The 22,891-nt window shown below is 47.2% G+C and overlaps 2 protein-coding genes across 5 annotated transcripts in view; both read right to left on the bottom strand.

The window, feature by feature from the left end:
- The window catches only part of LOC118288426 (serine/threonine-protein kinase N1), a 30,141-nt gene extending 24,084 nt beyond the window's left edge, over positions 1–6,057 (bottom strand). The window contains exons 1-2 of the mRNA XM_035614508.2: positions 5,922–6,057; positions 5,451–5,589 (exon numbers count right to left, since the gene is read on the bottom strand). Of these exons, the coding sequence (XP_035470401.1) occupies positions 5,451–5,471 (21 nt within the window). The 5' untranslated portion in view covers positions 5,472–5,589; positions 5,922–6,057. The remainder of the gene's footprint in view (positions 1–5,450; positions 5,590–5,921) is intronic.
- Positions 6,058–14,471: 8,414 nt separating this feature from the next.
- wu:fb95e10 (proteoglycan 4) overlaps positions 14,472–22,891 on the bottom strand; it is a 31,930-nt gene continuing 23,510 nt past the window's right edge. For all 4 annotated transcript variants that reach the window (XM_035615200.2, XM_035615201.2, XM_035615203.2 and 1 more), the window contains 2 exons: positions 20,958–21,160; positions 14,472–20,765 (listed from right to left, as the gene is read on the bottom strand). In XM_035615200.2, coding sequence (XP_035471093.1) covers positions 17,158–20,765; positions 20,958–21,160 — 3,811 coding nt within the window. In that variant the 3' untranslated portion in view covers positions 14,472–17,157. The remainder of the gene's footprint in view (positions 20,766–20,957; positions 21,161–22,891) is intronic.

Genomic DNA, 22,891 nt, shown 5'->3' with positions numbered 1-22,891 from the left:
ATAGATCTTTAAAAACAAGTCACACAAAAAAAAGTAATTTCCTCAGGCAGGTGGTTACAATAGTAAATCCTGCGGTGTGGTGTTTTGGGGACCACGGATTGATACACTGCTATGGTGAGCAGCAAGTGTGTGAATCATTGATGTGAATAGGTTTTGAACAACAATAGAGCTCTTCCTCACAGAGGAGTAGGATATCAAACTATGGTTGCACAGACAACACTTGCAAATGGATCTTTTCATTGGACTGGTTGTCATAAGAGCTTCGCCATTAAAGGGATATGATAGAGTTATATGGAAGAAAAAGGATGAAAACTGTTACACTGCTCTCGACGGATCACGTGGCAGCAGCCGCAGAGACGACATGCGGTGTCAACTGGTCAAGCGGCAAAACCTTGTAGTCACACGTCTCAGCTCTCACTCTCCTCTTCTGTGGATTCCCCCTCCTCAGACGCGGCATCCCATTCATCCGACTATTTATACTCCTCCTGTTACAACTCTCATAATCTCTCCCGCACTGTTGACTTTAAAAAAAGTGAAACTCACAAAGGCTCCTGTCCGCCATTTGTGTTTCAGTATCGCACTGTTCCAGCAATTCAGCCAGCAAAAGACCTTTGATAACAATGGCTGCAGTTTGGGTTACATTCTGAGGGGCTGGCTCCTTGCTGGGCTTCCCTGAAACCACCTCGGCCTCTCCCTCTCAGCCAGGTAACAATAGCCGTGTTTTTTCCCCGCCTGGCTCACGTTTGTGGCCTCTGGGCCCGACGGAACAGACAGTCCACTGTTGAGGGCAGCGTCTCGGCCGCTGCTCCCGTTTCAAACGTAAGTCTGTGCTCCCCGTACACCCAACACCACTCCCGCGGCACAACACACTGGCTATCGCATGACCTCTGCGCGGCGGCAGTATAACTCATCTCAAATGCCTCAGGAGGTGCAACCGCAATCAGGCCAAACAGCCCTTGTTCCTCTGTTTTCTCTCTACTTTAGTTTCTACCTGAACATCTTGTGTCAACCTCCCCCCGTTCTGCTCTGTGAGTTTACACAAGATTTTAACCGACTACCAAGTGCTGCCGTCTCTCTGTAGCGGCCTCCTTGAGATAAACCACAGACTGTACATGAAATGACACTGACACCTGTATTCTCTTGATTGACCAGCAGAGGGCAACTCCAAAGAGAAGTCAGTTTCTATAGACGTCTATGAGAAAAACTCACATACTTCGCACCGGAATTATAACGTCAGTAAACATTTTCCTCAGGAGTTTGTGGTCTCAGGCGCTAATCTCAAGTCTTCTTCAATACGGCATGATGTTCATTTTGTAAATGTGGTCCCATGTAGAGTAAAACAGACGATAAAGCATGGTATGCATCGGGGCGTGGATACAGCGTGACTGACCGCTAGGACCATTTTTCTAATGGTACAGTTCAAGGGTCATCCTTGACTATGGAAACAGCAGCTGAGCACAACATCGCATCACAAGCCCTTAAAGTGCAATCTGGAATATCCTCATAACTGGGCAAACACCATCTGCTGGTGAAGATCCTGATGGGATACCATGAATGTTTCTAGAAAACCTTCTCAATGGACCATGTGGTTGTTTTCTTGATTTTAGTTTTTTAATTATGTCATGGTTACTGTGATTACCTGCCCCAATTTTAGATCAAATGTTTAAACATGTGACAATGTGCAACAACGTATTATCACATTTTCAGTTCAATATCACAATTAGTCTCGTCAGCATTGGTCAGCTCTACTTCTGTCCGGCCCCCTCGACACACAGCTCCTTGTTGTTCCCTTTTTACCTCGCAGACTTCAAACCACAGTCTCCAAGCTATTTCACAAGCACCGCTGAGCCTTCAGCGCCCACGAGCATTACAAAAAATACTTCAGCAACCAATCAATGCTCGCCGCTCGAGCAGACAGGCTCCTCAATGGCTCCCCTTGCTCTGTGACCTTCCCATCTCTGGAGTCCCACTGACAGATTTATCATTTCCAGAATCGCATTTCGCGATACGTTGCACCATTCCTCTAACTCGGCCTTCTTAGCAAACACATTCTTCAATCCTGTAATACCAACAATCCCTTAAAGCCCTAAAAGCACTCACACAACCAGCTTAGAAAAAGCCAAAACAGCGGAGGACGCGAGTGACCGGTCTAACTCACAGTGAGTCTACCCGTCGTCAAACCTGCTTCCCTTGTCGTCTTTTTCTATACGTCTACTCTGGCTGGGGATCAATGATAAATAATGCTCTGATAGCCGGGTGGGTGATGGGCATATCGCATATAACAGCTGGTCAGACCGGTCAGCTGAATGGAAACATACTCTCAGACTGGCATAGATGCACGGGGATTACATTTTTGAATCTTCCGTTTCTGCATTTGGGATTAAGATACCGGCAGCCCTCCCTGGCGCTTACTGGGACCGCTCGACTGCATCCTAACGTGTGAACTCGGGGGCGAGACGCACCCACTGGTTTTATTGACGAGTGCCGTTCGGATGCCCCGTCAGTGCACTGAGGCCGTAAGGCAGCAATGGTTTGTTTTTTAACTGCTATCTGCGGGAGAGACGGATTTCTGCAGACACGGTGTAATCCTGGATTCAAGCGGGAGGGACTGGATGGTGGGGGGGTTGCGTGTGTGTGTGTGTGTGTGTGTGTGTGTGTGTGTGTGTGAGAGAGCCTCTGTGGGTGACTGAGGGCACTAATGCCACCCTCCTAGGAGGTCAGAGACACAGTGAAGTCTGCAGCCGCCTAATCCTATTCTTTCCATCGCAGTGGCGGCTGGAGACGGCGTGTGATGCGGCCCATCAACAGACCTCTATACGAGTGGGCTCAAAAGTCTTCAGACGCTGCTTCCCCTCGATCAATAAAAAAGTAATCTGGAGCGCACGAGAACACTCGCAGACGATGAGGACAGGAAACCAACAGGGACAAAGAATTCATGAGAAACACTCAAAGTGTAGGTTGTGTTATCAGCTCAGCGCAGAGCTTGCAGTGGGCTTGATTAACATTCCTTCAAAATGCCCATCTGAGGGAAAAAAAATAAACAGGCTGCAAAATCGATGAATGCCGGAGCGTCAGGATAGAGAGTCGGGCAGGAAAGCTCTAGTTAAGATACATTTTATGCTGATGGCCTCGTTCCGCGCGAACAGGGATAATGTGTTTTGAACAGAGGGAGGGGGCGCGGGAGGAAGAGAGGGGCATGACAACCAGGAGGATGAGTGTCTGCGACAGTGCAGCCTTGATGATTCTACGCGGGAGACACAGAGGGAAAGAGTGTCGACCACCACGCGGCTGTGCCTCGCTCCCCTTTGACAGGTTCGGCCAATCGTCGTCACCGACGCGGCCCCGTTGATCTCAATCAGCCGCTCGCTCAGTGCCATCATCCCGGGAGTTGTAGGACGAGTCACGAGGCCATGAATGCGTCTTGAACGCATCGCCAACACAGCAGGGCAAGAGAAATACAATCCACTGTATTGCACGTGACTCGTGTCCATTTAAATCTGTGTACAGTTTGTCGTCTGCAAGTCGGACGGGAACATTTTAAAGTCTAATAATAAAAACCCAGATGACGCCATCTCTACCAAGTCACATTGGCAAACCAGCGTAAGGCAAGGTTTTTGGGCTTTATGGGAAATCCAGTTTGTAATTCCTCTATTGTAGACATCAGCACCCACTACGCCAGAATTTCTTGTTCAATATTTCTAAAAGCGACAGAGATTATCAGTAGTGACAAAACCAAAACCATCCGTTTTCATTTGACACGACTGTGCGGAGGCCACTGACAGAGCCATGGTTGCAGTTCGGGCCCTCCTGGTGCACTATGGCCCACATCAGCCGTTGCCGGTGATCCCCGCGCCCGCCACTGGCAACAACGCTTTCCAGTAAACACGTCGAGCTCCACTCCTCTTCGGGGAAAAATGCAATATGCCAAGGAAGAAGCCGCCTTTCACACACAACAAACAACGCGGCAGCGTCACGGTGTCAAACGGATGGAGAGTGAGTGGGCCGATCGCTGGGGAAACATTTGACATTGCAACACTTAAAAATATATATATATAACTTTATTTTCACAAAACAAACTGCAGTCTCATTGAGTTTACCCTTGCGACTGGGGGTTAGTAACCACAGAGTGACGTGCTGGCTCCTATCATGAGCTGAACTCGGCCTTTAATTTTTAATATTTTCCTCCACTGTGTCCCGAGCTGGACCGACACCAGGGCAACTGTAAGCCAAAATCCTCTGGAGCAGACCCGAGGCTCTCCCACCACAACAGCCTCCATGACTCACCCCCCCGACAGCCCGAGGGCACCGCTGTGTCACTATCTGTATCCAGGTTGGATACTTTTTAGAAATGATATAAAAGTAAAAACAAGTCTCAAGTCGTGAAAATACCGCTGACTCTGTTTTGTCCTGATGGGAGGATCACAGATATCTAGAGAGGTGAATGCAGGCGAGTGCACTTTACTGCCGTCCTTTGTTTTGGTTCCTATTAAAGTGGAAGGTCGCCAAAGGGCCCCTCCGCCCATTCACACACGAAGAGCAGTGAAAAGGAAAGGGCAAAAGTTATTTGAAGACGTCACCTTGGACTCATCTGAACATCTAATGATTATCTTATAAATATTTATATTCATATATGAAAGGCCCCGAGTGGGGAAAATGTTTGACACCAAATAACCCTGGCCATATGCTGCGTTCAAGGCATCTGGGAGCTTGAGAGATTACCAGTCTCTGATTTTGCACCAGATGTCAACAACCCCAAGTCATTCTCGAGATTGAAGATATTAAATATCGAGAATCTATATCAATAGGAGCTGTAATGTGTTCGGCATTAATAATCGATTATTCAGAAGCGCTTGAAAAAAGCAAAACAAACAATTCCAGCCAGAGTCTGTCGCTGAGTCCGTTGAGTCAAGAACGAGTGGGTGAAACGGTCCCCATCTCGACCCGTCTGCTCCGCGCCAGCGTGGGACGCCGAGACCTGACGTGAGACCCTCACATCCTAACAGGTCCGCGTTAAAAAAGGAAAAGTGGTGTGTGTGTGTGTGTGTTTGTGGAGTTTGGAGGCCGCGGGCCATTCAGCAGGCACGGACAGTTTCTTTAAAACCAAGATGATGCTGCGCTGCATTGTGGGACCTGCAGGGATGCGGTATTTTGGGGGACTTAATCCAAAGCAGGGAACACGAATGAGGATACCTCGGGGCCTCCGCAGCTTCAATCTGGACCACTCTTCTTCTTCTTCTGTTTTTAATCCTCTCTTTTGTGACTGTTGCGATCAAGTGCTTTTAAAGGAACAATATCCCTCAGCACACGTCAACAGCAAGCTGAGCATCTCCACCCCCGGCGTCAATCGATCAGGGGCTCCTGTCTTTACAGCCACATGCTGAGCAGCAGCATCTGCAGCCCTGACAGGGCAGTGGCAAAAAAAAGAAAAAGAAAAGTTGGAGGAAACTCACCTGCAGCTCGTTGTTCGCCATCACGTGTCTCGCGAGACGTTCAGGGGGACTTCTGCTGTTGTGTTCCGTGTCACTTCACAGCCGCCGGGTCATCGCAGAGGTCACGGTGCTGCGGTGGTTCAATACAAACGTGGAGGTGCTGCAAAAAAAAAAAATATATATATATATATATATATATATATATATATATATATATTAGACCAAAAAAAACAACAAAACAGAAGCATGGAACAGTTCCGGTGAGGGCGCAGTTTGATGAGGAGCAAACGGGATCGAATGTTAACATGGTGCCGTCGGAGCAGGTGATGAGGAGGAGGAGGAGGAAGAGGAGGAGGAGGAGGAGACCGTCACCTCCTGGACGCAGGACGGCAACTCTCGGAGTGCGATCTGCCTCGAGTCCGGCTGTCCGGACAAGAACAGACAGAAAGAAAGAAAGAAAGAACAACAGCCAGCAGACCCGCCGGGACTCACCGCCGCTCTCCGCCCGGTCCGCCGGGGCACGCTGAGGCCATCGTCCAACCGCGGCGGTGCGCTCCCGCTCGGCTCTGCGGAACGCCGGCGACTGGTGATGCCGCCGGGGAGGAGGGAACAAGTGGCGACGTCAAGCGGCGGGGTTTGGGGCACGTGCCACTTCCGGCTCCTACCTTCAAAGTAAAACTTGCGTGGAGAAAACATTTTTTTTTTTCCGAGGCAGGAAGCACCTGGTCAGCTTCATCAAGAGGACAGGCTTAATTGGGGTAAAAAAAAAAATATATATGTATAACAATCCGGACATTATAGGAATTAAATAATTCCAGAAGAGGGCAGTAATGCAACATAAAGGATGCAAGCTGCCATTTAAACCCCCAAAAAAGAAGAAGAGGAAAAAACATTCTCCAACATACTGTAGGCCTGTGCTAGTGGTGATAACTGTGGCTGTTTGAAGGGGGCCACATCTCTGGCGGCACTGTAACCGTGGGACCAGCCCTATGAACAAGGATGTCCCCTGTCCCTCGCCGACCGACTGACTGATGACGTTACACCACTGGCCGTTGCTCTTAGCTCTCGTAACCATAGACTGTATATAAAAATGAACATAGTCACTGGCTGCGGAAAGGAAAGCCGATGCATGAGTGACTAAAACTGCACTGGTTGCAAAAAGAAGTCCGGGGGAAATGACTCGATTTAAAACGTCAGTGAACATTTTCCCGAGGAGTTTATGGTCTCAGTCGTCTTCGATACAGCATGATGTTCAATTAGTAAATTTCTTTTCTATTTCTTATAGTGAAATAGACGATAAAACGCAGTGGAAACTGTGTGGCTTGACAGTTAGAACCGTCCAATGGGTGAAGGGTCGCAGGTCACAGGTGGACGTGCAGTGGACAAGCTCTCAGTCAGGCGACAACCCCCCCAATATGCTTACTTCAGATCTCAAACAAACCAAGATGGCGCTGGTCAAAATGTTAAACCTGAAAAAAAAAGTATCTCATAAAGTACAACTCAGTTCCCATAATGTGCATTGAAAAGCCAATGAAAAAGAATCAAATGGTTAGCAAATGTAACATCACCAGCCTATTTATGATATATTAGTTGCCCAGTAGTAAGCCCATGGGCCCAATAAGGAGTTGTGTATGTTCTCTGGTGTCGGTGCAAACTTAACCACAAACGTTTTCAGTGAGCATGAAATTAATGCATTGTAAATTTCCTGGTTTTGTGTTCACCTGTCTGTTAGTCTACTACAGAACCGGTGTCCGCCAAACTCGGTGGAGGTTAAAGGGGCCTGGGCCTGGGAAGAACCCATTACATTCTGGTGCAGATGTGGATGCGGATTAAGAAGGATCCCCAATTTTATCCTTTTTTTAAAAAAAATTCTTTAACCATGTTTCATGACAAATTGATTATTTAGGCTGTCAGACCACTTCCCTTTTTCTTTTATATTTCTACTATAAGAACTAGACAATCACGTGTAGGCTTGTTCGGCCTTGGCCATTCCGTGTCTGAATCATACTTTTGCTTTTTGTGTAGATTATTTAAGATGCCGCCGCTATACTCATTTAAACAGCATTAAACGTCAGTGTTTCCGTACTTGTTTACTAGTGTGTATTTGACCTCTCTGGGTTGTTTTATAGGAATTTGATCATTATCTTAACTGTGCGCTGACAACTCACAAAGCTTTTCTTTTCTATTTGTCAGGTGGGATGTGTGCTTTTATTTTGAAACCAGCAGACGTCTTCCTGTGCAGTTAATGCGGCTGTGTGAAGGCAGCTTGGCGCAGCTGCAAATGGCCGAGATGTCTGCGACAGCCGAGCCTCCTCCTGATCCAACCTGAGACCTGTTGATCACAGTTGTACAGACGCACCGTGTGGTACAACTTGTTTTAGAGGCTTTTAGATCACACAGTTCAGTTCAAGGTTAAACATTCTGAAGAATCCGTTTCTGTCTTTTTTTAATGAAAAATGCAGATTATAAACAAGGACAGATGAACCCAAACAGCCCCCCCCCCCGGCATAAAATGAGCTGTGGACCCTCCTCATGTGTGAAACTGCTGTGATGCCCCTTTAAGATGTCATAAGGTAAGGTGTTGTGTTCAAGAGCACCTCAGCAGGGTGAACACTTTTCTCCCCTGGAGATTGGTGTCCACTGATGGCAGATTAATGTTCCCCTCCTGTTGTCATGACATTGGTCATGACTCTTGCATTGAGCTCATCTGCAGTCAGCGAATGACGGCAGAGAGGACGGCCGACCTAAATGTGCACCGGCACACACGTGCTGTAGGTGGATGAATGAAAGGCCTCACTGCTGCTTGCAGAAGGACTGTTGCATTTCCAAATTTCAGTGTTGATCATGGAGGAGTTGTTTGATGATGCTGCATATTTGACATTTTAACTCCATTAGAATGTATTTCTTGCTTTTATTTATTTTTTGATAGTGATAGTGGCGAGAGACGGGAAACACAGGGAGAGAGGAGGGGAGTGACACGGCCTGGCTGGCTAGAGGTCAAACCAGCGACCCCGACTCTTGAATACTTTGAACAAGATAAATTTTCTTCTGATTGATTATGATTACGCTCTTCATGTTTTCTCTGCTGTTGTACATTGTGAATCTTTCTCTTAGATATTCCACTGAATTCCACTGGGACGCAAGGGATCCTGCATTTTATTGACCTCCGACCCTGCAAGGAGGATATGATTAGATGCTGTCAAATCTATCATCTCCTATCTCAACATCTGAAGCACGTCGATGCAGGTGAGCATTTTCCGATCACTGTGTATTTTACACGTCACTCACAGACGAGTACAGTCCATAGTCCACAAACAGGAAGTGTCTTGAGTGTGACCCCAGTCTTTCTCCATATACTGTATTGAAAACAAACTTCCATCATTAGTGTTACTTTTCAGCAGCAGAATGAAAATGTGTCGAGTGACACCTGTTTTTCCTCGTCTTTACGGGAGATGGTGTGCACAGAAATTGGACTTTTATGCAGTTGGTTGCTGCTGCGACTTGGTGTTCCTCTAACTCTTATGTATGTGAGGCTTTAGTGCTGGCAGCCGCAGAGGGACCAGCACTGCTATCCAATTTCTTCTGTTAATAATGAATAATAATTGTACTCTCGTAACACAATGTTTCAGGAGTTCTCAGTCTGTCATTCTTTCGACTTGAATTTGCATCACAACGCTGACATACAACAACACGAGCACGGACAAAAGGTTCCAAACGGATTTTATTTCACATGCAGAGCAGTGATTATTCACATCTCTTACCGAAAAAAAATGATTTGGCAACTGGCAACAAAAACGACACCGCACGATAAAGTGGCTGCAATACAAAAGAAGATGATGGCAAAAACTTCGTGAAGCAAACATTGAAATATGAATAACGCAAACACATTTTATACCAAGCGTGTAATATGACAATGAATGGAAAAGTTACACAAAAATATCAGTGTAAAGGAACTGTACTGACAATAATTAAACAGTGTAGGTTCACAAATAGATGCATGCGTATAAGGTTATAGCTCTTGATAAACTAGTTAAACCTCTTATGATCATATGATACTATAGCAGCAGATTGTTTACTGGTTTAACACAAACATTATTTGATAGAACATGCATAGTAGGGCTGCAGTATAAATGCTGTAGAAAACTATATTCTGTACGTGCCGCTTTCAAATGTCAATAAATATTGATATTATTGGGATTCATTCAAACTTCAGATTGATATAAAAAACATGCATTTGCCTCATTGTAGCAGCACGTCAAAGTAAAGGGTCTCAGATTAATAGCTGTGGATACAAAACACAGATCAAACATCACATGGACGTTGGGCTTGTGTCTCGCTCCCTTGCAGCCAACAGGTGGCAGTGTTGTCTATTTTATTATTCATATTTCAACAGTAGGCTCTGAGCCACACCTCGCCTGTACCTTGCACGGACACAAAGAGAAACACAGGTGCTTTGAAATCATTTTCTTTCCTATTTTTTTAAATGAGACATTTGAAATCACAGACGTAAGAAGCCCCGATATGTCCCGACGGCCTGATTGCTGTGAGTGTGTCGGAGTTATTGCACGAATCACAAAACACAGCGAAATACATGGACAATGTGCAGAATCTCCCCAACTGTCATGTATGAGCACATATTAATAAGTATACAGCAGGGAGTGAGTGTTGGTACTTGACAAGCCTCCTCCACCCTCCCCATCCCATCCACCCCCGCCACCCGGCCGCCTTTCCAGAGCAGCACATTGTCTCATCTCAGACACCCTCCCTCTCTTCTCTCCCACCGATGACATCATCTGTAACCTCGGAGACTCCCTGAATGCCGGCCGACCCAGGACATGAGGTTACAACTTTGGAATGTGCGAAGGATGACAACAAACAACACCCCCCAGCACCCTCACCCCCCACCAGCCCAGCACCCTCATAACCTTCCCTCTCCTCTCCCCTCCCTCCGCAGTAGAACAAGGAGGGCCTTCTTCTCCATCACCCCCCTCCTCCATGACTGATGGCTCTGTTAAGTCTATCAAAACCTGGTTGTCCGGCGGAAGTCACAGACACATTTACTGACCGCAGACTGGGTGGTGGGAGTGGGCGAGGGAGGAGGGAGGAGGGGGGGGGGGGGGGTTCCGTCGCAGCATCATCTTCCCACAGGCTTCATCACACAATAGGTTTTTTTTTTAAAACATTTTTTTTCCACATTGGACAATAACATAAGATGTAAATCAATGAACAATTCTGCCACTTACCTGAGTCAAAGACACTTTACCCAAACACAAAAAATAACAATTAAAAAAAAAATAGAAGAAAAACAAACAAACAAGTGCAATTTGTCATAGCGTAATCCCTCATTTGAGAGGACGACCAACACGTGGTCTCAGTGTCTGGTTGGTATAAAAGAGGCGACCCCGAGACAACACATGACAGAGACAGTGCATTTCAGAGTGAGACTGTGGAGGAGAAGCTCTTAGGAGCCGCGGGGACGGAAACATGCTCTAATGTGAGGTCGCGGTATGTGATGTGCGTGTCTGGGAAACAGAAATCAATGACACAGTGTGCAGTGTATCTACAGTCTATTTGTTCTAATAGTCATAATAATAATGTTTGTCTGAAATCCGTTGGTCAACTTTGTTTGGTCACATGATGGTCTGACTGAACTTGCCACAATTCATCTCCTTGAAATCCCTGTATGGCTTCAGATATGGCTGCATGAAATATGAAATATGAGATCCCAATGAAGACACTAGTGTTAAAATGACCATTTGTGTTTTGTGAAGGAGTTATGGTGGCCACTAAATAATCACACGGGCCCAGCATTAATTAGGCAGTGGGCATTTATACGCTCTGTTTTTGTCTGGGCAGTGGCAATAGACAAGTTAAACTTATTATTATGAACTAAACTTATCTTCGAATCATCGAATGTTTTTGTTTACTGGTTGATCAACCTGTTGATCGGCTGTCGTCAGTGTTGGGTCTCCACCTCCACCACAGTCCAGTCACCAGGCGGCGAGCTGCCCCGGCTCTCCGGGGAGTAGCTGCTGACGGAGGTGACTGTGGCGGCGGGGGGGCTGAACTGTGGCGGCATGTTGGGCCACATGCTGCTCTCCAGGGGGCTCAGGGTGCCCCCCGTCCCGACGGGCAGGAGGAGGAGAGGCGGGCAGCCCCCGTCTCCGGCCAGCATCAGGGTCTGGTTGATGAGCTGCTGCACCATGTCCACCTTCTTGTTCCATTCCAGGTCCTGCGGCGGCACCGGACGCAGCCGCCTGCCGCGGTCCTGCGCGGCGCCCTGGGAGGCTCGCGCCCTCCTCCCCGCCACCTGCTTGTTGCGGTTCCGCTCGCCCCTGGCCTCGTCCTCCTCGTCGCTGGTCTCCATGGCTTCATAGATGGTGCAGAGCCCCGAGGACGGGGAGAGCATGACTCCAGTCGGGCTCCTCCTCAGCTGCTGCTGCTGCTGCTGCTGGATCGGCTTCTGCTGCATGCGGTACTGCTGCTCCAGCTCCAGCTGCCACTGCAGAACCTGCCTGCGTTGGCGGTGCTCCTGCTGCTGCTGCTGCAGCTGCAGCTGGAGGAGCTCCTTGCGCTGCATCTCCAGCTGCCTCTGCTGCTCCAGCCTCAGCCGCTCCTCCTCCAGCCACTGCCTCTTCTGCCGCTCCTGCTCTTGCCGGTGATGCATCTCTCTCAGCTTCTGCTGGTGCTGCTCCAGCCTCCTCAGCTGCTCTCCACCGGCGCGACTGTCGACGCCGGTCTCTATCAAAGGAGCAGGGGGCACGATCGTGGCAAAATGTGCCGCGAGAGTTGGATCAATGGGCCTCCTGTTTCCCGGGACCAACGCCAAGTAGTGGCCATTGGCTACGGGGGCAGCGGCTGCGTGGTTCTGGTTCTGGTTGTCTTCCTGTGAGCATGCTTGCAGCCTGTGGTCTCCATCCACTTCATCTCTCTTCTCGTCTCCTGCGAGACAGTCAAGATCACTTGTGGCATCCATTGGAGATGCATGCATCAAACAAGCACGGGAGGCACAACAACAAGGGGCCGGGAGAAGAACAGGGTTCAGGAGGAATCTGACAAGAGGGCGAAAGGTATGACGCAAAAAAAAATAAAAATGAAGGGGTTCTCAAAAATAAAGTGACATCCATGACACAGGAATACTGTATACTGTAGCGACAAACCGGGAAACAGGAAAATATCATAAAAGGTGGTCACTGCATGTTTTCTCTCGAGAGTTGCATTTCCTTTAATATAGCCACATTTCACTGAGATTGGTTCAATAATGCAAACTGCAGCACAAACCTATATAGGTTTTAAAACTCTTGCTCGGTCCTCTAAGAAGAAATACTTTGGTTATCATGCGAGACAGAAGTCATAAATACACAGCACAGTACAGACAACACGTATTTGAAGAGACAAATGAACACAGGGAATAGAACTGACGCAAAACATCGCACAGCATTGACTATACTTTGTTAACGACAGTGTGATAATGCACTTTTGCCGTGTGATAAACTTGTCTTATGCCGTGCAAAATCACCAAGCCATTAAAACATTCTGAAGCCTGAGTGGGAGCCGCTATTTAACATTCTATTTTAAAAGCCAAGAAATGCTTTCCCCAAACACAAACCTGAAACCTGGCATACATGGTCTCATGAATATATGAATTATTTAGAAAACAATCAAAGTTGCACGTTCGGAGGAGATGCAGGTACTGTGTGTGTGTGTGTGTGTGTGTGTGTGTGTGTGTGTGTGTGTGTGTGTGTGTGTGTGTGTGTGTGTGTGTGTGTGTGTGTGTGTGTGTGTGTGTGTGTGCGTGCGCGGGTCTGAAGTGTTTCCATATTAGGGTTTTTGATGAACAGGAGCAGGCAGGTCAGAGGGGGAAGGCACGAATAGGAGAAAGGAGTTTGGTCTTCTTTGGTCAACATTCAGATGCATTCATGTGTCTTGTACATAGATGTTACTTTGTGTGTGTGTGTGTGTGTGTGTGTGTGTCGGACTATGTGATGAATGTGAGAATGGACGCAGACAGATCTGATGTTAGATGTGCCCTGTATAGTTTTTCCACCCCAAGAAGTGCTCCTATACTACAGAGCACTATCTCCTAAAAGTGGGTCCCTGCTCTGTTTGTACTCGCATGTGGGCCGCTGGTTCATGAATAACAGGTGTTGGCGACTACACACCAACAAAAGTAGTAATGTGCCAACAAAGAAGAAGAAAACTTCAACCAAACAAAACCCGGCTGTACAGTAAACCAGGGCTGAAACTAATGATTTTCAAGATTAATCGATTGGTTGTTAGGTCCATAAAAAGTCCCAAAAAAAAGGGTGAAAAACATTGATCGTGTTTCCCAGAACCTCCAGATGAGGTTTTGCTTTGTCCTCAAACCAAAGATATTCAGTTAACGGTCAGAGAGGAGCAAAGAAACCACAATATTTTCACACTTAAGAAGCTGAAATCAGAACATTCTGACTATTATTTTTCTTCATAAAAACTACTTGCAATTAATCGTTTAGCAAAATAGTTGGTGATTCATTTAGTAGACGGTTACTCATCGATTCATCAACTAATTGTTCCAGCTCTAGTGTAAACAATGTGGAATTCAACATATCTGCAAAGAGAGAAGTTCTGCACACCTAACAGTTTTGGAATCTAAAGTATTTGGCTTTGCAAATGTTTACCAAAAAGGAAAATACAGGGCATCTCACAGCGTCGCCAACCCGAGCATGTGTTTTCAATGTGATGTCGGTCAGCTTATGTTGAATCTGATAATGTCTTGAAAAGCGTAAGGCATGCTGGAGAACAAGGCAATGGGACACCGTTTGGATCACCACCTTGTTTTTTGTTTTACCAAAATTCCATTTGAGATACAACATTGTACAATGTTGCATCACTTCCTGTTCACCACTTATTCCCATGGCGAATAACGGAGGAGATACCATGGGAAATGAGCTGTGCAAACATACAAATACACAGCGATTCACACACACACACACACACACACGAGGACAGTACGTTCAGGCATGCAGGATCTGTAGGGGAAAATAAGAAACAGGAACAAAATGCCTTGCAATGATGTTTTAATGGAATTTTGAAAGATAACCTAGTGTGAACCATTCATTTATGAACATGTCTAGTGTAGAATTGTTTCAAATTCAAAGTAGTACACATCTCTTTGTTAGTTAAACATGCAATATACTGTTGAAATAGTAAACCAAACGCCCATTGGAAACGTTTCAGCGAGTGTAAAGCTGTGTAGGACAATGCGGGGTCTCGTCACACATAGTGGGCTAGTTGTTAGTCTCTCCTGGAACACGAACTGAGGCTATCTGAGGCTCCCAAGCGTCGCCACATAAAAACCAAAAGCCTGAAACACATACTGTACGTGACTGCACGCTACACACCCTAACGACCTATATGCAAAGAGCTCAGAGCCTCTCGATGCACACATTAAAATACGCCAGCGACTGCAATCTAATACTTCCCATACCTACCTCAACAAATCTGTACGGGCCAAGCAGCCGCGTTAATATCTAGCCTTTATTTGGATAGCTAAAAGTCTTGAAGCAAGAACACAACCTTTAGGGGAAAAAAGGAGCTTGTGACTATCGCTATGGTTGCTGTTGAACATGACGCGTGTGTACACAGGGTAGGGAGGACCAGCGGCCTGTACTACGAAGCGGACCCAGGATATGTTCTCGTCATCTGGTTTGACTAAACTGAACTTTGACCATCCTGCACGCCAACCGTCTCAGTCAACCCTGGGTTTTCACGTCCGGTTTACGAGCGCGTTCGCGTGGGAAGAGGCGGAGGCGTTAATTACAAGCGACATCGTCGGAATAATTAATACTTTTTAACATGATACGAAAAAAGGTCAATTTGGTTTGAGCGACATGTAAAAGTGACATTCTACTAAGTGAAATGGAAATAATATGATCACACAGCTAAAGCAGAATTTCTTTTAATTCAGCCTAAAATATACAAATAGGAACATTTATTATTGAGAGAATATTCTAGCACTTTTGTCTTTAGATGATCAAACTATGATGAAGTGAAGCTGAAGTGATGTCAGACTGTTTCTGCTGCTGAAGCAGAGGAGAGAAGTTAATGTGTGATGTCATCAGTCACACTGAACTGTTCATTCATGATCATCAGAAATATTGATCAGTGTGTGGATAATTGTTCTAATAAAAACAAATTCATTTTTATTCCTATTTATGGTCACAGTCTCATGTCGTTCCGAGCTGCAATGGCGGCATAAGAGAGTCAAACGCTGTCAGCTAGCTGTCAGGAGTCAAATTATCTTCATTGAATTCAAATGAAGCTCTAATATTAATGATATGTATTTATTCAGTGCGATAAACTCTCCCTCTGTTTATTAGAAACTCTTTTAAAACCAGAATGGACACATGAAAATCTGGAACAGCAAGAGCTCAACAGCCCACGGAAGTGAAAATATCATATCAACATTTTAATTATTAGCCATAATATCGTAACCATCCACGGTCGACTTATGAGTTATGAGGCTGTGAAACAACGGTATATGCACCTGTTGAAGGCACAAGTCCGTATGATATCAACCTTATTTTAAGAAAATAATTTTTTTATTCACAATATCATTGAGAAGTACTACACTACCCACAATCCTAAAGTGTAACATCCATGTCTCTGATTGGTTGGAAGTCATTGGAAAGGCATTCGCAGGGGTTTATAGATATGTAGTTCCTTCACTCTTAAAATAATTATGTACACTGTCTTATTTATACTTTTGCCTTTTTTACGTTGTCCAATTTTTTTTTCTGCTCTGAATAAAATGTTTTATTGTAACGATTCATCTAAAAGTTTATTGGCTTGGTTCCAGGCTTAAAACTCTTCATATAAGGAATTTATAAAATGTCAATGGAGTGAATCAGAAATTCACTTCAGGAACCAGAGCCGTTCTAAAAGTGGGCGGTTCACTGTTGAGCTCAATAACTGCTGCGCTTTATTATTTGTCACGTTACTCTAAACTCTTTTGTCCCAGTCAGGATCCTGTAGAATGAGGACTCTGGTTTCCCAGTGACAGTTGGACTGGTGACGTGTTTTGATCTCTGCTTAGCCAGTCAGCATAAGTTACCATGGTGATTTACACCAGTGAGAAGAGAACCAGCTTCGTAGGACGGAAAACCCAGAGTTAAACCTGATGTTACCTCGACAACCGCAAATATCCTGCTTCGTAGTACAGGCCACAGGTTTCAACAGAACAAAACAAACAAAAAAATCAACAAATAAGCAAATACAAAACGAAAATAAAAATCATTGACATTTGTTCGGTAAAAACAGTAGGATAAATACACAATGAGTCCATTTCTTTCCATTTGTTTTTTTTTCTTTTTCAGTTTAAAAGCTCAGTCATATTGGACCATTCAGTCAATACCCCATCAGGGGCTACAGAATATGCAGTGTTACTTAGAAAGAACATTCTACTAGAAAATGGTAGTAGCTATTGTACATTAAGGAGTTTAAGCCATACACTCATAACCAAGATCATAACAGTATGAAAGAGGGAGGCTTGAATTAAAAATTGCTACAGTCATTTTTTTCTTGTCTCCTTTGTTCATTTTTTTTTTCTTTTCCTACAATCTTGCTCTCCTCTTTTTTTTTTTTTTTTTTCTTCTAAGCCATCTAACTCAACTGGAGAGAAAACAAACAACAGGTAAAGGGGGAGGGTTGTGGGGAAAAGGTGCATTCTGGGGGTAATAGGAGGGACTTATACATTACCTGCCAGAAAACTATCAGTCTTATCACAAATGGTTGAGTAGTATTGTGGCTGGCTGTCATCGGTTTCTTCAGACTCATCTTCCCCAAGGTGGAGCCTGGACTCCAACGGGTCGACGTCCCCAAGGTGGTCTGCAACCTTTCCGCCCAGCATGTAGTGGTGCTCGTCCAGGCTGTGCTGGATGCCTCCCGGGAGGCCCAGCGGCATCAGGTCCACGGGTCGACCCAGCAGCTCCTCTGCCTGGGCGGTGGCAGCGGCCGATGGCAGGGTCAGCTCCTTGATGAGCGAGGGGTCCTTGGCCTCCTCAGGCAGCTGCTCCTCGTTCTCTAGGGAGAAGATCCCCGGGCTCTTTCCACAGCTCTCGGCCATCGAGTGGGCGTTGGAGTTGGATGTGGTGCAGTCGAAGCCGTACGAAGCCACGGAGTTGGCTGACTGAGGGGTGGCGCCGCCTCCGTCCTCTTCGCCGTCTCCGACATGCGTGTCTGCTGCCTCCTCATCTTCCTCGAGAGCGGGCAGATTACAGGTGGGAGTAGGACTTTCAAATCCAGCACTCTCATCCATCATCATTGGCGCATCTGGGTCGTTTATTTGCATCTCACCCTCTGTATCACTAGCCTCGTCTCCTGAGGTGGAGGGGGAGGACGGGGCGGATGCTGGTGCAGTTGGGGGTCCTGTTCCCAGGACCTCGTCTGCAGGGAGTGTCTCAGCCTCCTCCTCTTCTCCATCGCCTTTCTCCAGGTGGATACCCAGGTCCTGCTCCATGTCAGGCTGGACTGAAGCAGGCACTGGGGTCTGCTGCTTGTCCGAACGGGACTCCACCCCGGAACTGCTGTCATAGTCACGTAGTTCCTCAGGTGTGCTCGTCTCGCTACTGCTGTGGGCAGCCAGACCTGTGCCGGACTGAGACATGCCTACAACTGAGGCAGCATGTTCGATGTGATCCTCCTCGGTGGCTGAGCCCTCCATCTCCTCATGGTCTGACTGACGCTGTTGGGGCTCTTGCTCTGCCTGAAGAGCAAAGGAAGAGACACTGCTGCCCAAACATGCCTGGGCAGGGGACTGAGTCGGTGTTTCTGATTCAGCTGCACCATGGTCAGACAGCGGGCTGGGGGAGGAGACAGAGAGCAGCGAGGTGGGTTGACCCCAGGTATCGGAGAAAGGGTTGGTCTGGCCCCAGGAGGAGGCTGGGGGCATGCAAGGCGGAGGAACGGAGCGATTGAGGTTATCTAAATGCTCCTCCTCATTGAAGTCATCTTCATCTACATTCTCACAGCTCTCGGTCACGCCTTCACTGTGCATATCTACATCCTCATCATCCTCCTCATCCTGCTCCTGCTGCTGGAACACCTTGCGATGCTCCTCCATTCTCTCCGAACTTAGGTCCATATCATCCACCCGCTCATCCTCCTCGTCGTCGTCCTCCTCTTCCTCATTTGCCAGGGTTTCCACATTGGGTGAACCCGTGAGATTACCATCTCCCTCGGAGCCGCGTAGGCTCGAGTCAACCAGGGCGTCTGAGCTCTGGGTGCCCTCCAGTATTGCGGTGTGCAGGGTGCTGCTAAGGTCAGAGACCCCGTGCTGTCGACTGCTGGTACAGCTGCTCACGTCCTCAGAGTCCATCCCAGACAGCAGGTCGTCACCGTGCCAGCCTGCTGAACCGCCAAATGCCGAGGACCGGACCTGGAACTCCTCAGAGGGCTGGGACGTGCTCATGTCAGTCATCATGGATGAGGGCTGATGGCCTAGTCTTCTCTGTTCCTCGTCTTCATCCTCCTCCTCCTCCTCCTCCTCCTCATCATCTTCATTGATCTCTTCTTCAGCCTTCTCCACTGCCTCCTCCTTTTGATGAGGGGAGGTCAGGTCTCCGCTGGTGAAATGGTCCAGGGGTGAGGCACCAAACAAGTGTGTTTGAGCCATCATATCAAAGGCTGCTGCAGATGGAGCTGTGGAGGTAGGCATGAACAGGTTCTTCTCTTCGTCGTCTCCCTCCTCCTCCTCCTCCTCTTCCTCTTCCTCCTCCCTTGTCTCCTGTGCATAGTGTTCTTTATTCTCCTTTTCCTCCTCTGTCTGGAAGTTCATCATCATATTCTGGGAAGCAATGTCAGACGAGGTCAGGTGCTGGTTCCTGTCCCAGGGATCAGACGGAACGTGCATGCCCATCAGAGAGGAAGCATTCTCTGGCTCTCTGACAGGAGAAATCGGGCCCAGTGGGGAACAAGGAGGGGACATGACCGTCGTTCCCAAGGAAGGAACCGAATCACTGGCGGACTCTTCATATTTGAAAAGGTCCAGCTGGGCTGACAGTGGAACATTGGAGGTTGGTTCATGGACTAGTTCAGCTCCCAGTTCTGCCTCTGCTGACAGCTGGTACAGTGGTTCTACAGGGGGTTCTGGAGATGTTTCTCGTACTTGGTCTGGACTTGGTTCACGCACAGGATCCGGCGTGAGCTCTCGTATGGGTTCAGGCGATGGTTCACGTACAGGCTCTGGCGTCAGTTCACTTTCGGGTTCTGGTGTTGGTTCTCGTATTGGTTCAGGCGATGGTTCACGTACAGGCTCTGGCGTCAGTTCACGTAGGGGTTCTGGTGTTGGTTCTCGCATGGGTTCAGGCGATGGTTCACGTACAGGCTCTGGCGTCAGTTCACGTAGGGGTTCTGGTGTTGGTTCTCGCATGGGTTCAGGCGATGGTTCACGTACAGGCTCTGGCGTCAGTTCACATATGGGTTCTGGTGTTGGTTCTCGTATGGGTTCAGGCGATGGTTCACGTACAGGCTCTGGCGTCAGTTCACATATGGGTTCTGGTGTTGGTTCTCGTATGGGTTCAGTCGATGGTTCACGTACAGGCTCTGGCGTCAGTTCACGTATGGGTTCTGGTGTTGGTTCTCGTATGGGTTCAGGCGATGGTTCACGTACAGGCTCTGGCGTCAGTTCACGTATTGGTTCTGGTGTTGGTTCTCGTATGGGCTCCGGCGTCAGTTCACGTATGGGTTCTGGTGTTGACTCACACACAGGCTCTGGTGTCAGTTCACGTACAGGTTCTGGTGTTGGTTCACGTATGGGTTCTGGTGTTGGTGTTAGCACCAACTCTGACATTGGTGCAGAGACTGGTTCTGCTGTGGGCTCTGAAGACTTTTCATAAACTGCTTCAAGAGTTGTAGCAGGTTGCTCCACAGCTACTTCAGCGGGAGGTTCTGATTCCTCTGACCCGGCAATGACAGCCGCTGCAGTAGCAATAGCTGCCGCAGCAGCTGCGGCAGCTGCAACTTCCTTTGCCGGTTCAGCAACTGTAGCTGCTTTGGGGCCACGTTTCACAGGGGTTGGGGTGCTGCTGCCCACAGCTTTCTTGGGGTTGGCGGTCTTGGCTGCAGCCGGTTTGGAGCCAGGCGTCTTGGAAGGTGTGGGCTTGCTCTCCTGTGTTTTGGGGCGGTTGGGTGTCTTTGTGTCTGAAGCCTTGGTAGTAGTTGGCTTTTTCGTGGTGACGTCTGATTTTGCGGCCAATTTTGGGGTCTCCAATTTTGCTGACTTTGTAATAGATGAAGGGCGGGTAAGTGGAGAATCTGTCGGCTTTTTAGCTGCTGGGGTTGCTGATTTGGTAACATCTAGGGGGAACAGAGCACAAGGCATGGTTAAACGTGTTTTAAAGTGTTATAATGAAACGCGGCATTTTATAATTACACAAAAGACTCATTATTTAAGCTTTCTGTAGTGATATGTCAATGTATGAAGAGTTTTATTGTATTGCTTGTGCATTCTAGTTCATGACATCATTTTTTGGTGTGCGTTTGTTTTACCTTTTTTCACAGGGGTTGAGTTTCTGGATGTTTGTGATGTTGAAGGTCTGCCACCAGAGGGGGTAGAGGAGGTTGGTTTGGAGGCAGCAGGCTTAGCAGTGGTTGAGGGGGTCTTAGGGGTGGAAGGTTTGAATGTAGCTGGGGAGCTCTTGGGTTGCCGGGTTGAGCCTGTGGTCGGACCAGGTGATGAGACTGTTGTCGGCCTGAAGAAACAAGACAAGGAACAGGGTCATCAGACACACAATAGCATTGATATCTGTGCACATGTTCTTTCTTATCTAGATCATGATTTAAATCTTTCTCTGTGAGATGGACATAAAGAAGCGAGCTCAACAAGATGGTGATTTCTCTTCTTTACAATACACAGGGGTTGCAGGTTCATTGATGTGACTCAGGCACTTGAATTGTAAAGTCGCTCACGGCTAGGGACACATCAGGTCTCACGCCAACCATGTGCTGGTCAGCCCATTGCTGTAAGTGCTTCAGAGTGATTGTGACAGGGAAGCAAGACTGTGATGTCTGACTCATTAATCACTGCCAGAAGATACATTAAGACACAGGACAAACACTGGCAAGGTTGTTTGCAAAGCTTGCAGGACTAATACAGTACAAGATTATGGTGGCTTTTCACCTCATGAGGAGAGATCAGACAGTCCTTAATGACCTAAGTACCCTTTCCTAGATGTGGCATCAGGCCAAATCCAATTTATTCTTGGTGAATATAAAAGAAAAAGAAAGAAAGGACATGAAGGCAGAGGCACACCCCTCATTATAGAAAATATAGCATTTCATAATCTTTGCTGATACCAGGGTAGTACTTTCACGCTCTGGCCATATGATCACCGTGGCCTTTGTGACCCTGCTACTGTGCAGCGCTCTTAAACCCCTGTGTGACACCAAAGGCCACATGGCCTTGCCCTCTAAAATAACAATATTCCAGAGTGGCTGTTTGGAGCAGCTATTAAGAGTTTTTCCATCAGCACTGGTTGGACATCATGCCCTACAAAATAGTCAGTTTCTAGCATGACCTTGCCTTTAGTGAAACAGCCTCTGAAACACTGGTAAAAACAGCCCCGGCCCAGATCTCTCCTCCACAACCAGACCCCATAAGAGCCAATGTTGGATGCCGTTTGGAACGTGAGCGTGGTGTCAAACCCCAGTCAACCCTGTCCCTGATCTCTTGTCCATTCCCCCTGTCCACGAGGCAATAACAATTGGGGCAGCATGCATCAGCCTGTCTGGCCCAGAACCTGGCTTCCTGTCTGAGCCGAGTAACCTACATCTAGTAGTCCTGACAAGGCTGTGGTGTGCAATCTCTTGGGCCCACGATAACCTAACTGCCTGTTTCTAAATAAAGAAATGAGTTAGCAATGGCAGAAAGAGCACAGGCAATGGGAGGGAGCATGAAGATGGCTGGGAGCATGTTAATCTTTAATACTGAAAGGAGAACAAAAATAACTTCTCAAAATCCCCCAGTTGGAACCAGGGGCTGTGTTAGAAGCACACTCATTGTGTAAGGGCGATGAAGTAGTGCGTGCCATCCGAGGCCTGGCAACGGTAATGGAATATGGTGAAATGAGATTAAAGCCAGGGAGCAACGGGTGGCAGAACAATTAGGGTGTGGTCAGAGCAGAAGTTCAGACCAGCCTTTACACTTAATCCATGTAATTTATAATTGGCTTTGGGGTAGTGAAAGGTGTGCTACTGATACTGAGATTGTTGGATCTTGTCTGTACTGTTTTACTAAGTAAAAGCCTTCTGGCTATGGAAAAGCGCTGACAGACTCATCAGTGAGGCATTGACTTGTTTTATTTGGAAGAGATTGTGCGAGTAAAACAAATGTTCTGGCAGGCCTCATAAATGTTATTATAGACACAGTATAAAAAAACAGATCAAAATGATTATCAGCATGCACAGTGATAAAATGTTGCACC

This window comes from Scophthalmus maximus, chromosome 17 (genome assembly GCF_022379125.1).
Source record: "Scophthalmus maximus strain ysfricsl-2021 chromosome 17, ASM2237912v1, whole genome shotgun sequence".
Taxonomy (NCBI): Eukaryota; Metazoa; Chordata; class Actinopteri; order Pleuronectiformes; family Scophthalmidae; genus Scophthalmus; species Scophthalmus maximus.
The sequence above is the reverse complement of the archived record's forward strand: the minus strand, read 5'-3'. Positions and strand labels throughout refer to the sequence as shown.